The sequence below is a fragment of the Entelurus aequoreus genome, linkage group LG24 (assembly GCF_033978785.1).
Source record: "Entelurus aequoreus isolate RoL-2023_Sb linkage group LG24, RoL_Eaeq_v1.1, whole genome shotgun sequence".
In the NCBI taxonomy this organism is placed as follows: Eukaryota; Metazoa; Chordata; class Actinopteri; order Syngnathiformes; family Syngnathidae; genus Entelurus; species Entelurus aequoreus.
In genome coordinates, this window is record NC_084754.1 from 37,638,665 (window position 1) to 37,653,909 (window position 15,245).

Below are 15,245 nucleotides of genomic sequence, written 5' to 3' on the forward strand. Positions count from 1 at the left end.
CAGGGAGGCGTGGCTTATGGATGCCATTCACTTCCTGCTTTTTTCTTGTCGCCTGATCAGCTGCTGGAGCATTTCGTCAGACGAGAGACGGTCACCATGTCACACCAGACGGGCATTCAAGGTACATTCCAACCACATTTTGACGACTCAGACTTTTTCTTAATGTGACGAATTGTTTTCAACCCGTGACTGAATGTGAAGAAATAAAAAACGCCCGCGTCAAGTTTCCCAATCGCTCCGAGCTAGCCTTAGCTAGCTTGATGTTTGTCGGCAGACTCTTTGTGAGAGACATCTGTTAGTTTTTGTTTTTTTTACACGGAATATGTGTTGAAATCCATTCAAATACCTCGGTGTAGTCACACAATGTCAGATTATCCTGCTGAGTGAACGGGTGACGCCTTAATTAAAAAAACGCTACCTCTGACTGACTGGCCTGTTCCTACAGCCACTTGATCATCACTAAGCTGCTAGCAGTGTTGGTACCGGTACCAACATGTATTTCGATACTTTTCTAAATAAATATTGCATTATTGGCTTTATTTGACCAAAAAAATCTTAGGGTACATGAAAAAGGCTTAGTTAGCTCTTATTTCCAAAATTGTGTACACTACTGAATTGGGGTCTTATGGCCGCTTATGTGGACACTTATGCTGCCATCTGGTGGTGTCAGAAGAGTATAACATACAATGGAATTTGAAAAAAAAAAGTGTAAAAATAAGAATTAGCATGTCACTAAACATGAAGTACATGTTTGTTACTTATGGACTAAGTACATCATATCAAAAGATAGGGGTATAACGGTACACAAAAATTTCGGTTCGGTACGTACCTCGGTTTAGAGGTCACGGTTCGGTTAATTGTCGGTACAGTAAGAAAACAACAAAATATACATTTTTTGGTTATTCATTTACCAAATTTGCAAAAACTTCCACCAAAAATAGTTTTCTTAGTGGAATATTTGATGTGAAGTAATAGGAACCTTGGATAGGTCAATAATTCATAATAACATTGATTTTTATTCAATATTATGTTTTGAGCACTGACAGTTTGAAAGAAAAAAAACAGCTTTGTTTTATTAGTCAACATTGCAACTTTTTGTAAATTACATTTAACCTTTAGCTTTTTTATTTCACTTTTGTTATGTTTTTGTTTATTTAAATAGAATTTTGAGAATGTGCCGTGGGCCTTTAAAACATTAGCTGTGGGCTGCAAATGGCCTCCGGGGCACACTTTTGACACCCTTGCTATAGATAATAAAAAATTTAATCTGATAAATCTATGGATAAAAAGCAGAGCCTGGCGACGCATGCGCGTTTATCATAACTCTCTCGCTCTCTCTTTCTCTGCCCCTCCCTCACCAATGCTGCTGTGCGCACAATTTGTTTTGTTTTTAACCCCTTCTTAACCCTGAACGTACATTGAAACCACACGCAACCCTAACTCAAAATGCCGGACATTTGAGGCATTTAAGAAACTCCGCCCTGACAGATCCGCAAAAGAGGACATGTCCGGTGAAAAGAGGACGTATGGTCAGTCTATCGTAGCCCGTTCGCTGCTAGCATGCCGTGTGTTGTTTCTTATTGCAATTTTGTCCTTAAAGAAAATAGTGAACATACTAGACAACTTGTCTTTTAGTCATCATCATCGGCGGTCACTCGAAACGAGTATGACGATCATACTTGCCAACCTTGAGACCTCCGAATTTGGGTGATGGGTGGGGTGAGGTAGATGGGGTTTGGTGGTAGCGGGGGTGTATATTGTTGCCCGGAAGAGTTAGGGCTGCAAGGGATTCTGGGTATTTGTTCTGTTGTGTTTATGTTGTGTTACGGTGCGGATGTTCTCCCAAAATGTGTTTGTCATTCTTGTTTGGTGTGGGTTCACAGTGTGGCGCATATTTGTAACAGTGTTAAAGTTGTTTATACGTCCACCCTGAGTGTGACCTGTATGGCTGTTGACCAAGTATGTCTTGCAGTCACTTACGTGTGTCTGCAGAGGTCGCATACAAGATGTGACTGGGTCGGCACGCTGTTTGTACGGTGAAAAAGCGGACGCGACGGCAGGTTGTAGAGGACGCTAAAGGCAGTGCCATCACGGCACGCCCTCAATATTGTTGTCCGGGTGAAAATCGGGAGAAATTCGAGAGAATGGTTGCCCCGGGAGATTTTCGGGAGGGACACTGAAATTTGGGAGTCTCCCAGTAAAATCGGGAGGGTTGGCAAGTATGATGACGATCCTCCTGGTAGGGTTGTCTCCCTTTATGGAGGATGCCTGTGCGTGACTTAGTTTAGCGTGGGGAGACTGGTGCACAGACAGTCACCACACGACCTTTGACAGAATCGGGTCAGGGTCCAGTGGCATGGAGTCCAAGACGACTGGGGACCCTTTTCTGCTGCAGCCTTCTTCCGCCATCGCAGCCGTTGTGGTAGTTCTTAAATCTACCGTCTTCCGCCTGCTCCGCCGTTGAGGTCTTCACCGTATCCCTGGCTAGGGGGCAGTCAGGTACTAGGCCTTTGCCAAGGACCACCTGGGGTAACAGTAGGAAAGGGGTTAACCTCCTGTGCCCCAAGACCCCATAGAGGAGCCTCCACTGCCGGATGCACTTTAACATCATGCCCAGGACATGTCTTTTAGTAGTAAGTAAACAAACAAAGGCTCCTAATTAGTCTGCTGACATATGCAGTAACATATTGTGTCATTTTTCCTTCTATTATTTTGTCAAGATTAAGGACAGGTGGTAGAAAATAAATGGGTTATACTTGTATAGCGCTTTTCTACCTGCAAGGCACTCAAAGCGCTTTGACACTATTTCCACATTCACCCATTCACACGCACATTCACACACTGATGGCGGGAGCTGCCATGCAAGGCCCTAACCACGACCTATCAGGAGCAAGGGTGAAGTGTCTTGCTCAAGGACACGACAGAAGTGACGAGGTTGGTAGAAGGTGGGGATCGAACCAGGAACCCTCAGGTTGCTGGCACAGCCACTCTACCAACCGTGCCACAAAATGAATTATTAATCTACTTGTTGTTTTTCTGCTTACTTTCTCCTTTAACATGTTCTATCAACACTTTTGTTAAAATGTAATAATCACTTATTCTTCTGTTGTTTGGATGCTTTAAATTAGTTTTGGAGGATACCACAAATTTAGGTAACAATGCGATACCAAGTAGTTACAGGATCATACATCGGTCATAGTTAAAGTCCTCATGTGTCCAGGGATGTATTTCCTGAGTTTATAAACATAATACAAATTTTTAAAAAAAAGATTTTGTGATGCTAAAAAATATCGATGTCATCATAGTTTCTCACCTTTTTTGTAAGGGGCGCAGGAAGTTGGGAGACCCGTCAGCGGTCCTGTTCTGACTCCCTGTAATGTTTGTCTGCTCTTGAATGGGATTGTGCTGAAAATCTTAATTTCCCCTCGGGATTATTAAAGTAATTCTGATTCTGATAGTAGTATCGACTAGATACGCTCCTGTACTTGGTATCATTACAGTGGATGTTAGTTGCAGATCCACCAATGGCGTTTGTTTACATTTTGACACCGGTGAGCTACGGTGTGTAGTGAAGCATGTTTCGCTATTCCTTGTCCTGCAGCGATAATGATACTTGTAAGAAACTCACTTTATTTGTCGCCATGGAGACCAGGATTAGTGATTTAGAAGTAGCTAAAACACTGCCGACTGCGGCTGGACTTTAGCCGCGAACTAGCTAGCCATGTCTTAAAGCACCTCTTCCTGAGGGCGTTTCAGTGTTATAACTTCACCTTTATCTTTAGTTTTTAAGCCAAAATGCGTCCGTTCTCCCTTTTCTGTCTACACACTGTGTCTGCTTGTAAGTACTCTGTGTGTGTGCGCTGCTGAACATGCTCCTCTGCCGGCAGCCATGTCCTGCTGCTGCCATATCATCGCGTCTCGGCTAGTCAAAATTATTCTAGATTATGAATCATGCCTCTCATCCGGATTATAAAAGGATTTAGCCATAAATCTAGAAATTGTTCATCTGTGACATTCAATTCATACTCAGGGATGGAGACAAAGACACACAACCGATCATGATTAATTGTTCATCTAAAAGGGAAGATATGGACATCCTTTCAGTCGTCATCGAAGTAAGAGAAGACATTGTACGTTAAGATATCGTTTTATTATGTTTGTAGTTTGTATTTCTTGTTTCATGATGCTATAGTGTTTCACTAAAGCTGGATTTGTTTAGCAGAGCTTCTAAAACTTGTAGCTCACCCTCCTTATATTCAGGATTAACAATTGAAGGTTATTGATCAAAATTTTTCCATAGGTAATAATTGTTGGCTCTCACAAAGTCTGCTTGATTAGCATTGTTGTTGATGGGGAAAGGATCTGCGGTCCCTACCTCTACGTCACGCGATCACGTGACTGGCTTCCTCATTAACTCTCAAAATGGCTTGGGAATCTCTGAGATTGATACTATTTGGATCACATCTATTTATTCGCACATTTTGGAAGTCTTTAGGTGTCATAAATCAGATATATGATAATAGCTTCAATATAGAGGGAACTTGCTTTTCCACTCTACTGCTACTTTAAACAGCTCGTTTTGAGAGGCAAATGAACCCCTCCTCACCACACCCCCCCCGCGCAGCAGAAATGTTTTGTATTTTTTTTAGCTTTTATTGTACACTTTGGACATCGATGACCGGGCACCAGCCACCCGTTGTGAGTGACCTTTACCACAACATCAGTGAAGTCAACGGGCTCACCCTATTTTATTGTTGACGCAATAAGGAGACTATAGAATAGGGCTGGGCGATATGGTCTTTTATTAATATCTCAATATTTTTAGGCCATGTCACGATACACAATATATATGTCGATATTTTGCCTTAGCCTTGAATGAACACTTGATGCATATAATCACAGCAGTATGATGATTCTATGTGTCTACATTAAAACATTCTTGTTCATACTGCATTAATATATGCTCATTTTATACTTTCATGCAGAGAGGGAAATCACAACTAAGTCAATTTACCAAAACTGTATTTATTAAACAGTTATTAAGCAGTGGCACAAACATTCATGTCATTTCCAAAACTGAAAGTGCAAGATTGTCAGAGACTTTTTAAAACAAGCTATGAGTGCACTTTTGTGCATGATGTCACTAAGATGACATATCAAAACACGAAATTAAAGTGCACTTTTTGTGCAGAAGGCCACTACAATAGTTTAAAACAAATAAAGTGCACTTTTGTGCATGATGTCACACAAGATATTTCAATAACTGTCAAATGAAAATTAGCTGCATAATAGGAAATCAAATAGTGTACGTCCTTCGCTATGTGGTAGGTTCCTGCAGACGTTATCTCCTTCTGTTGTTGACTATGTTTTTCATACGGTGTTGATGTGGAAATGGTGTTGATGTGCAGGTTGCTTGGGCATTTTGTTGGTGTTGACATGCGGAGTTTCAAGCACTCTTCATTCTCTAGCGGGTGACTTTTCAAATGATGCTAGTAGTGCTGCTAATTTTTGTAGCAACGCTTTTGCCGCATACCTGACATACTACTGTTGTCTGTTCAACATCTTCCCGCTTGAAGCCAAACCACCTCCAGATGATGGACCCTGTGCTGTTTTTCTTGGGAATTAGATCTTTTCCCTCCATTTGTTACCAGATTCGCACCATCTCTCTCTCGTATTACCACTCGCACCGCTCCGCTTGCACTTGCCACAGAAGTTAGCTGCCACAGATAACTTTACCTATGGTACATTCCTCTCTACTATCTCCCTGCTCGGCGAGAGCGTATGACGTTGCAGGCGCGACGTGTGTAAAAAGATGCGCTTGTTTTATCTCTCTGTGAGAAGGAGAGACAAGAAAGAGTAAGAAACGGCTGTAGTGTAATGCCCGCAGCTAAAAACAACTGCGTGAGAACGTACAGTATACTCGAATACTCACGATATTGTCATTTTCTATATCGCACAGAGACAAACCCGCGATATATCCAGTATATTCCATATATCGCCCAGCCCTACTATAGAAGCATGTAGCTTAGTCATAGTCAAGTTCGGTCATGACACCACATTATTATGGTCTTTGCTGAGGGGGGGGGTAATCTCTCTTAGGTGCCGTGCTTATTTGTTGAAGCGGAATGTGCACCTAATTGAAAAACCAACAAGGATGTCATGTTTTTTTTAGGAGTTTGATAGTTAATTCTCAAACTTTTGCAGTATAAATGATTGCCTGTTTTAAAATGCAAGGATCCTGACATGTTTTATTCCCCAGCGGGCAATGATGTAAAAGACATTTTCGTCAGTGCCAAGAGTGGAGACGAATACCGCGCCTTGAAGATCATCATCGAGGAAGGTAAATGTAAATAAATAAAGATGTTGATGACAGCGCTAGGTTACAATAAAACTTCAGTCAAGATGTCAAACCAGTACGTTTGTGTTTGACTCATACGGCTGTTGCGTTTCCAGAGCAGCTGACTTTGGCCACCGCCAGGAAGGCGTCCAAGACGTGGGACCAGGAGTATGACTCTTTAGTGCTGCCCCTCCTGGAGGACTCCATGCCCTGCTACATCCTCTACAGGCTGGACTCCAGAAACAACCAAGGCTTTGAGTGGGTCTTCCTTGCCTGGACTCCTGACCGGTCTACTGTAAGCAGACTTCTTCTTCATGGTCTTTGTCTTTCTTTTTATTTTCCTGTCTTCTGGGCGGGCTCATCCACCTCAATCCTTCAATTGTTTCCACACCTCCTGGGAACATATTTCCCACCTGATTCAGTGATACTGTTATTTTGCTCGAGTGGAAGCTGAAGAACCGGTTTCAGCGCAATAAATGCATGAATAGACAAATGTTGTTTCTTTGGACAAAGGAATGTTACGAGGACATTACGTTGAAAGTGCGCTCTGATTGACGAGGCAGAGTTGAACATGTTTTGCCTTTTTTCTCAAAAACTAAAAAAAATTATTACACGCTCAGGCTTGTCTGGAACTTGCCAAACTATTTCATAACTTGCACCTCAAGGCTGGAATGAATGTCTGAATGGGTCCGTTTTGCTGCAGATGAAGCGTGTCAAAAAAGGGAAGCAGGGTGAGGACTTTTGCATCAATCAAAAGTGACCGATCGGAACGTGAAGAAAAAAACGGAAGAGGAAGCGGGTCTTTTAAAGTAAAAAATGGTTTCAAAGTAAGATTTGTCACTAAATGTATATAAACATTGTGAATTCTTAACAGGTAGTACCAAATCTTTTTGTGGTGGTCCAAATTTAAATTACTGTATTTTTCGGAGTATAAGTCGCTCCGGAGCATAAGTCGCACCGGCCGAAAATGCATAATAAAGAAGGAAAAAAACATATAAGTCGCACTGGAGTATATGTCGCATTTTTTTGGGGAAATTTATTTGATAAAGCCCAACACCAAGAATAGACATTTGAAAGGCAATTTATAAATAAATAAAGAATAGTGAACAACAGGCTGAATAAGTGTACGTTTTATGACGCATAAATAACCAACTGAGAACGTGCCTGGTATGTTAACGTAACATATTATGGTAAGAGTCATTCAAATAACTATAACATATAGAACATGCTATACGTTTACCAAACAATTTGTCACTCCTAATCGCTAAATCCCATCAAATCTTATACGTCTAGTCTCTTACGTGAATGAGCTAAATAATATGAATTGATATTTTACGGTAATGTGTTAATAATTTCACATATAAGTCGCTCCTGAGTATAAGTCGCACCCCCGGCCAAACTATGAATAAAACTGTGACTTATAGTCCGAAAAATACGGTAATATACACTACAGTGGAACCCTGATTTACAAATTTAATTGTATCTTTAACACGGTTTGCAAATAAAATAGTTTGTATATTGTATAACATTTCTTCATAAGAAACAATGTAAACATGAATAATGGGCTCCAAGATCGACAAAAGTCTATATTTTAGTGGAAGTTTGTCCACTTTGAACACTATATAAAATGCAAACAAGGTTGATGGACCAACTTTCTATTTTTTTTTAATTTTTTAATTTTTTATTTTTTTATTTATTTTTTTTATACCAACTTTCTATTTAATAACAAAGCCAAAACAGAACTGTCTTCATTGCAGCGACGCCCCCCCACCCCCCGCCCCCCCACCCCACCCCACACACACACACACACACACACACACTGTCACTAGCCCTGTGGTGCACCCACAGTTTGAATTCACAAAACTCTTTAACTTTACCGGCCAGGTTCCTACCATGATTAAGAATAAAAAGTAAAACATTAAAGTAAAATCCACTTTCCATGTTGAAGGCCATTGAGTGGGAACAGTGTCAACAACGCTGTGGATACTTCCTGAATGTTTCAAAGCACACATTGCTTGGCTATTGCTTTCTTTGAACTCATACTGAGTTAGCAAAACTAGAAACATATTGTAAAAAAGCTGCAAAAAACTCTTAAGAAGTAGCCAAAGTATCATTTAGCAGAAGGTGTGCTAAAAAAAGATTGACATCGCATTTTTTTCATTCAATTTATTCTGTTTTTAAATCGCTTCTTGATTTTTGGAATCGATTATAAAATATCTTTATTTATTCTTTTAAAGAATGCATTTTTGGATTAAAACATTAAACAACAATTATTGGTATTTTTATTATTGATACTGTTGCTTTTCTACATGCTTGGTATTCTTTTTCCATAGCATTGTATTTAATAAGTATTGTATTTATGTCTTCTCAATTGATTTGTACCGGTAAATGTCTGTCCAAAGTATTGTCAAGCTGGAATAAGTTTGCTCTATTTTCTTTTATTCGATTAACATTCTGTGATTTTCAAATAAGTGGCAAATGGCAGTAAGGAAGTGGCTAAATTGTTTTTACAATGTAATGACCGTTGTTACTTTTAAATGATAACTGTACAGTTAAAGGTTGTACAGTATGTTACAGTATTTTGACTGTGTACTATTAAAGTAAGGTTAAATAATGACCCATAGATAAAAGTAAACAGCAATTTTGCATTATAGCAAAAAATCTAAAATATTTGTTTCTTAAAAATTTTACAGGTGAGAAACAAAATGTTATTTGCCGCTACCAGAGCCACACTGAAGAAGGAGTTCGGGGGCGGCCACATCAGGGATGAGATGTTTGGCACCACAAAGGTTAGTTCCGACTCTGATCAGCTACCAATGGGTGAAGTTGTACCTCCGCTCACTCTAGTAATCAATACTTTGTCCTCCAGGACGACCTGAGCCTGAGTGGATATAGGAAATATCTGACCTCAGAGGCGGCACCGCTGCCCTTCACTGCTGCTGAGGAGGAGCTGAGACAGATTAAACTACAAGAGGTACACACTTGTCACTCATGATGGCCAGTTTGAAATGTATATATCCTAAATTGGTCATCAAGAAAGCTGGATTTAATTAATCAAATGTCTGTTACTGTTTGGAAGCATTGTAGTTGCTATTTGGCCAGCTGGCTAAATGGGCTGCTGGAGAAACAAATTTACCACAGAAGAAAATGATAATAAACTTTGCTGTAGGGCTGGGCGATATGGCCTTTTTTTAATATCTCGATATTTTTAGGCCATGTCACGATACACCATATATATTGTGATATTTTGCCTTAACCTTGAATGAACACTTGATGCATATAATCACAGCAGTATGATGATTCTACATTAAAACATTCTTCTTCATACTGCATTAATATATGCTCAATTTAAACTTTCATGCAGAGAGGGAAATCACAACTAAGTCAATTGACCAAAAGTGTATTTATTAAACAGTTATTAAGCAGTGGCACAAACATTCATGTCATTTCAAAAAACAGAAAGTGCAAGATTGTCAGAGACATTCTAAAGCAAGCTATACATGATGTCACTAAGATGACATCTCAAAACAACACTAAATTAAAGTGCACTTTTTGTAGAGAACGCCACTACAATAGTTTAAAACAAATAAAGTGCACTTTTGTGCATGATGTCACACAATATATTTCAATACCTGCCAAATAAAAATGAGCTGCATAATAGGAAATCAAATAGTGTACGTCTTTCGCTATGTAGTAGGTTCCGGCAGACGTTATCTCCTTATGTTGTGGACTATTTTTTTCATACGGTGTTGATGTGGAAATGGTTGCCTCAGCATTTTGTTGGTGTGGCACCGAACGGAGATGTTGACATGCGGAGTAAGCACTCTTCATTCTCTAGCAGGTGACTTTTCAAATGATGCTACATATTAGCAGTCATGCTACTTTTCGTAGCAACGCTTTTGCCCCACACTTGACAAATTACGGTGGTCTGTTCGACATCTTCCCACTTGAAGCCAAACCAACGCCAGACGATGGACCCCGTGCTGTTTTTCTTGGGAATTAATTCTTCCTTCATTTGTTACCAGATTCGCACCTTCTTTCTCTCGTATTACCACTCGCACCACAGCTAACGTTACCCATGCTGCTACCTCTCTGCTCCGCGAGGGCGTATACATATGTGACGTATGTAAGAAGGTGCGCTTGTTTAAGTCTCTGTGAGAAGGAGAGACTAGAAAGAGTGAGAAGAGCCTGTAGTGTAATGCCTGCAGCTAAAAGCAACTGCGTGAGAATGTATACTCGAATATCACGATATAGTCATTTTCTATATCGCACAGAGACAAACCCGCGATATATCGAGTATATCGATGTATCGCCCAGCCCTACTTTGCTGTAAATATTGCAGTATTGTTTACAACACTGACAGACAGAAAGTGAATGGAGTGGAGGTCCTTAGTTTCTTTGTTACAAGAATGTACAGGCATCATTTAATGATACGCAGGGCAGTATAGCTCGGTTGGTAGAGTGGCGGTGCCAGCAACTTGAGGGTTCCAGGTTCGATCCCCGCTTCCGCCATCCCAGTCACTGCTGTTGTGTCCTTGGGCAAGACACTTTACCTACCTGCTCCCAGTGCCACCTGCACTGGTGTAAATGTAACTTAGATATTGGGTTTCACTATGTAAAAGCGCTTTGAGTCACTAGAGAAAAGCGCTATATAAATATAATTCACTTCACACTTCACTTCATACAACTGGCTTTTATTCGAGGTTTGGTTTTGCCAGCATGTGTTGTGAGCCCTCAGCCCTTAAGTACATAGGCCACACCCATTCTTGTGGACTATGTTTAGCGCCACACACTGTTCCCTATTGTCTCATCTGCAGTGTGTGCGGGTCGGTGTGTTTGTGTGTGTGTGTGTGTGTGTGTGTGTCAAAAAGAAAGCGAGAGCTGCCTCCTTCCAAAACAACTCAAGGTCAGCAGCAGTATGCGTGTGCTTGCCCGGCAGTATCAACTCGATGCAAAACATGCTGACTCATCGGGATTGCGGCGTCTCTTGGGCTCATGTGGGTCACGCCCATTTGTCGTTTGAAAGCAGCGGTGGAGCTCATACTTGTGCAGTGAGAGAGCGCCGTGTGCACATGTGGGTCACGTGACAAGGAACTGTACACAACACTAATGTTGCATCATTTTGTCTTTTCACCATATATGGTCACGTTTAGACGCGCGCTACCTCTCCCGTGCAAAGTGCATTCGATCACTTAAATGCAACTAGGCAAACAGGAAGTGAGGCTCCTAGACGGTAATGAAGAAGAAGCTTTAAAATATTCAGCAGATGGATGAAAGACCTGCAGCCTTGTTTAATATGCGAGCTGGTCTCATCAGGACCTGAAAGATGTTCGCATTTGCTTCTAATTAGCGACACGAAACACGTTCGCGTCAATGCTTTTTCATCATCTTGCCACTGTTTGTTGTTGTGACCAACACGGAATATTGGTAACATTAAAAGAGCTGTTGAAGGAAAATGTACAATAAAAAAAAATGCTATTCCCCATGTGAACAAAATATTTGTTTCCATTTTCAGCTGCAACTTAATCTGGTGTTTTGATTAATCGGCCAATAAATGCTTTAAAATATAATATCGGAAATTATCGGTATCGTTTTTTTTAATTATATCTCTACGCTGCTGACCTGTCTCCGCTCGGGATGGTTTCCTGCTGGTCCCACTACGGACTGGACTTTCGCTGATGTGTTGGATCCACTGTGGACTGGATTTTCACAATATTATGTCAGACCCACTCGACATCCATTGCTTTCGGTCTCCCCTAGAGGGGGTGGGGGGGTTACCCACATATGAGGTCCTCTCCAAGGTTTCTCATAGTCATTCACATTGACGTCCCACTGGGGTGAGTTTTTCCTTGCCCGTATGTGGGCTCTGTACCGAGGATGTCGTTGTGGCTTGTGCAGCCCTTTGAGACACTTGTGATTTAGGGCTATATAAATAAACATTGATTGATTGATTGATTATCTGTATCGGTTGATATCAGTATTGGTATCGGTAATTAAGAGTTGGACAATATCGGAATATTGGATATCGGCAAAAAGCCATTATCGGACATCCCTAGTTTTGATATTTACTATATTTTACAGTGGTTCTCACAGAAGGGCAATCTATTAATGGCAGCCTGTAAGGTATCAAAATGATGTCAACATAATTTGTGTAAAAATCAAGTACTTTAAAAAAAAAAAAAAAAACATGCTACACATGTTTAAATACAAATGTCCTATATTAGTATCAACATTCATCATTTTGCTCTATTTTTGCTGTCTATTTTGTTATTGCAATGCAACACATGCTGTATTTTGTACACTTACATCATTCTGTCCTCCCTGAACATTGGAATAGTCTGGCAGAAAAGTAAACATTCCTTTTAATTACAGATGATACAAGCTTATAACCTGAGGTTGTTAAATCATAGTCTTCACAACAAAGTTACTGTAAAAGTAAGCACACAAAGGAAAGTACATGAATACACACACAAAGTGTACATACATGTAGGAGTCATATTAAATCAACAACACAGGATAAAAGTTATCTCTTATCCCACCAGCTTTATGCTAACAACAGTCGGTCCCCATTAACAGGCTAACAAAAATTTGCATCGCATTTTTGAAAACTTGTACAAACTTTTAACAATTGAGATTTTAACTGAACAAAACTGATGTGAAACGTGCTTACTTAAAGGCATATAAGCCACGTGCACATGGACAACATTTATTTAATCTCATCATCATTCGGATTAGAATGTTCCTGTGTACATGGACCCTGAAAAAAAGTATCTAATCATCATTTTCATGCATCACACCTTAAATCGGAATACTTTACTTTGACATGCGTAGAATCTAACATAACGGAGAGGTGTTTTATTTGTGCTATGGTGCCATCTTTTGGACAAGGTCACTCATTGCAGGTGCTGAATAAGCAGTGACTTCCACTGTAAACAAACATAGCTGTGTGCATTTCTGCTTTTTCAACAATATCACTGTATTTATTTATCATTTTTCCTTCTGTTCACTACTTTTGTTTTACCTCTCTTTTGAAATGGAGCTGTTCTGTGCTTTTTATGTTGTGATTATGTGCGGGTTGCGGCGCATATTCATGCTTCAACATTGTGTGTGTGTTTGAGGCTAGCAGTTAGCACTTGGAGTAGATGTAATATCGTGAATAAAACAGCTCGTTAAGACGACAACTAGATCCCTTTTATTGTTACATGGACACATGACTTTACAAACCATACTTTTGTGTTTGCTGGTCTCGTTTTAAAGCAACAAACAACAGTATATAACACTACTTATGTACATGTTGAATGGGGGAAACAGCAGCAAGACAATTTCTTTATTCCGAGACCATAAATATAGTCCTGCTCCACCACTAAAGTATAGCTGACATCAAAGACATGCGCAGTAAGGATAATTCTAACCCAAATTTCGGAGGATGTGTTTCCATGCGCTACAATCTGAATGACTTTCGGCATGAACCATCCGTCTCGATTAGAGATGTCCGATAATGGCTTTTTTGCAGATATCCGATATTCCGATATTGCCCAACTCTTAATTACCGATTCCGATATCAACCGATACCAATATATACGGTCGTGAAATTAAGACATTATTATGCTTAATTTTGTTGTGATGCCCTGCTGGATGCATTAAACAATGTAACAAGGTTTTCCAAAATAAGAGAACAACTTCAACTCAAATTATGGAAAAAAGTGCCAACATGGCACTGCCCTATTTATTATTGAAGTCACAAAGTGATTTTTTTTTTTAACATGCCTCAAAACAGCAGCTTGGAATTTGGAATATGCTCTCTCTGAGAGACCATGAGGAGGTTGAGATGGGGGTGGGGTGGGGGGGTGTACATTGTAGCGTCCCGGAAGAGTTAGTGCTGCAAGGGGTTCTGGGTATTTGTTCTGTTGTGTTACGTTGTGGATGTTCTCCCGAAATGTATTTGTCATTCTTGTTTGGTGTGGATTCACAGTGTGGCGCATATTTGTAACAGTGTTAAAGTTGTTTATTCGGTCACCCTCAGTGTGACCTGTATGGCTGTTGACCAAGTATGCCTTGCATCCACTTGTGTGTGTGAAAAGCCATAGATATTATGTGACTGGGCCGGCACGCAAAGGCAGTGCCTTTAAGGTTTATTGGCGCTCTGTACTTCTCCCTACGTCCGTGTACACAGCGGCGTTTTAAAAAGTCATAAATGTTACTTTTTGAAACCGATACCGATAATATTGAAACCGATACCGATAATTTCCTATATTACATTTTAAAGCATTTATCGGCCGATAATATCGGCAGTCCGATATTATCGGACATCCCTACTTGCTATAATGCGTTATAATAAATAAATGATAAATGGGTTTTACTTGTATAGCGCTTTTCTACCTTCAAGGTACTCAAAGCGCTTTGACACTATTTCCACATTTACCCATTCACACACACATTCACACACTGATGGCGGGAGCTGCCATGCAAGGCGCTAACCAGCAGCCATCAGAGGCAAAGGGTGAAGTGTCTTGCCCAAGGACACAACGGACGTTTTGTTTTAATACTAATGTCATTTATGTCTGTGTGGTGCGTTCAGGTGCAGACGGACATTAGTGTGGACTCCAAGCAGCAGACCCTTCAGGGCGTGGCCTTTCCCATTCATAAAGATGCAATGGCAGCATTGGAGCGTTTCAGGGAGAGGCAAATCAACTACGTACAGCTGGTGAGTGACAGGAAGGAGAGAGAGAGGGAGGGCAGGTGACTTTGTCAGAACAAAGAAGAATCCATCATGTCTTTTGTCAAAGTCTGACACAAAGCCTTGTTCATGTGGCCTAAAAGGCCTTTGTGAGGGGTTCAAAGTGTCACCGCACGATATCCGTGCTCAGGACAAAGACCACATTGTGCTTTACTTGAATTATAACCCCAT

General features: G+C 40.5%; 1 protein-coding gene across 1 annotated transcript in view; it reads left to right on the forward strand.

The window, feature by feature from the left end:
* The window catches only part of LOC133641757 (twinfilin-1-like), a 21,175-nt gene continuing 5,930 nt past the window's right edge, over positions 1–15,245 (forward strand). Inside the window, exons 1-6 of the mRNA XM_062035736.1 lie at positions 1–121; positions 6,260–6,340; positions 6,454–6,632; positions 9,031–9,126; positions 9,207–9,311; positions 14,916–15,041. Of these exons, the coding sequence (XP_061891720.1) occupies positions 97–121; positions 6,260–6,340; positions 6,454–6,632; positions 9,031–9,126; positions 9,207–9,311; positions 14,916–15,041 (612 nt within the window). The 5' untranslated portion in view covers positions 1–96. The remainder of the gene's footprint in view (positions 122–6,259; positions 6,341–6,453; positions 6,633–9,030; positions 9,127–9,206; positions 9,312–14,915; positions 15,042–15,245) is intronic.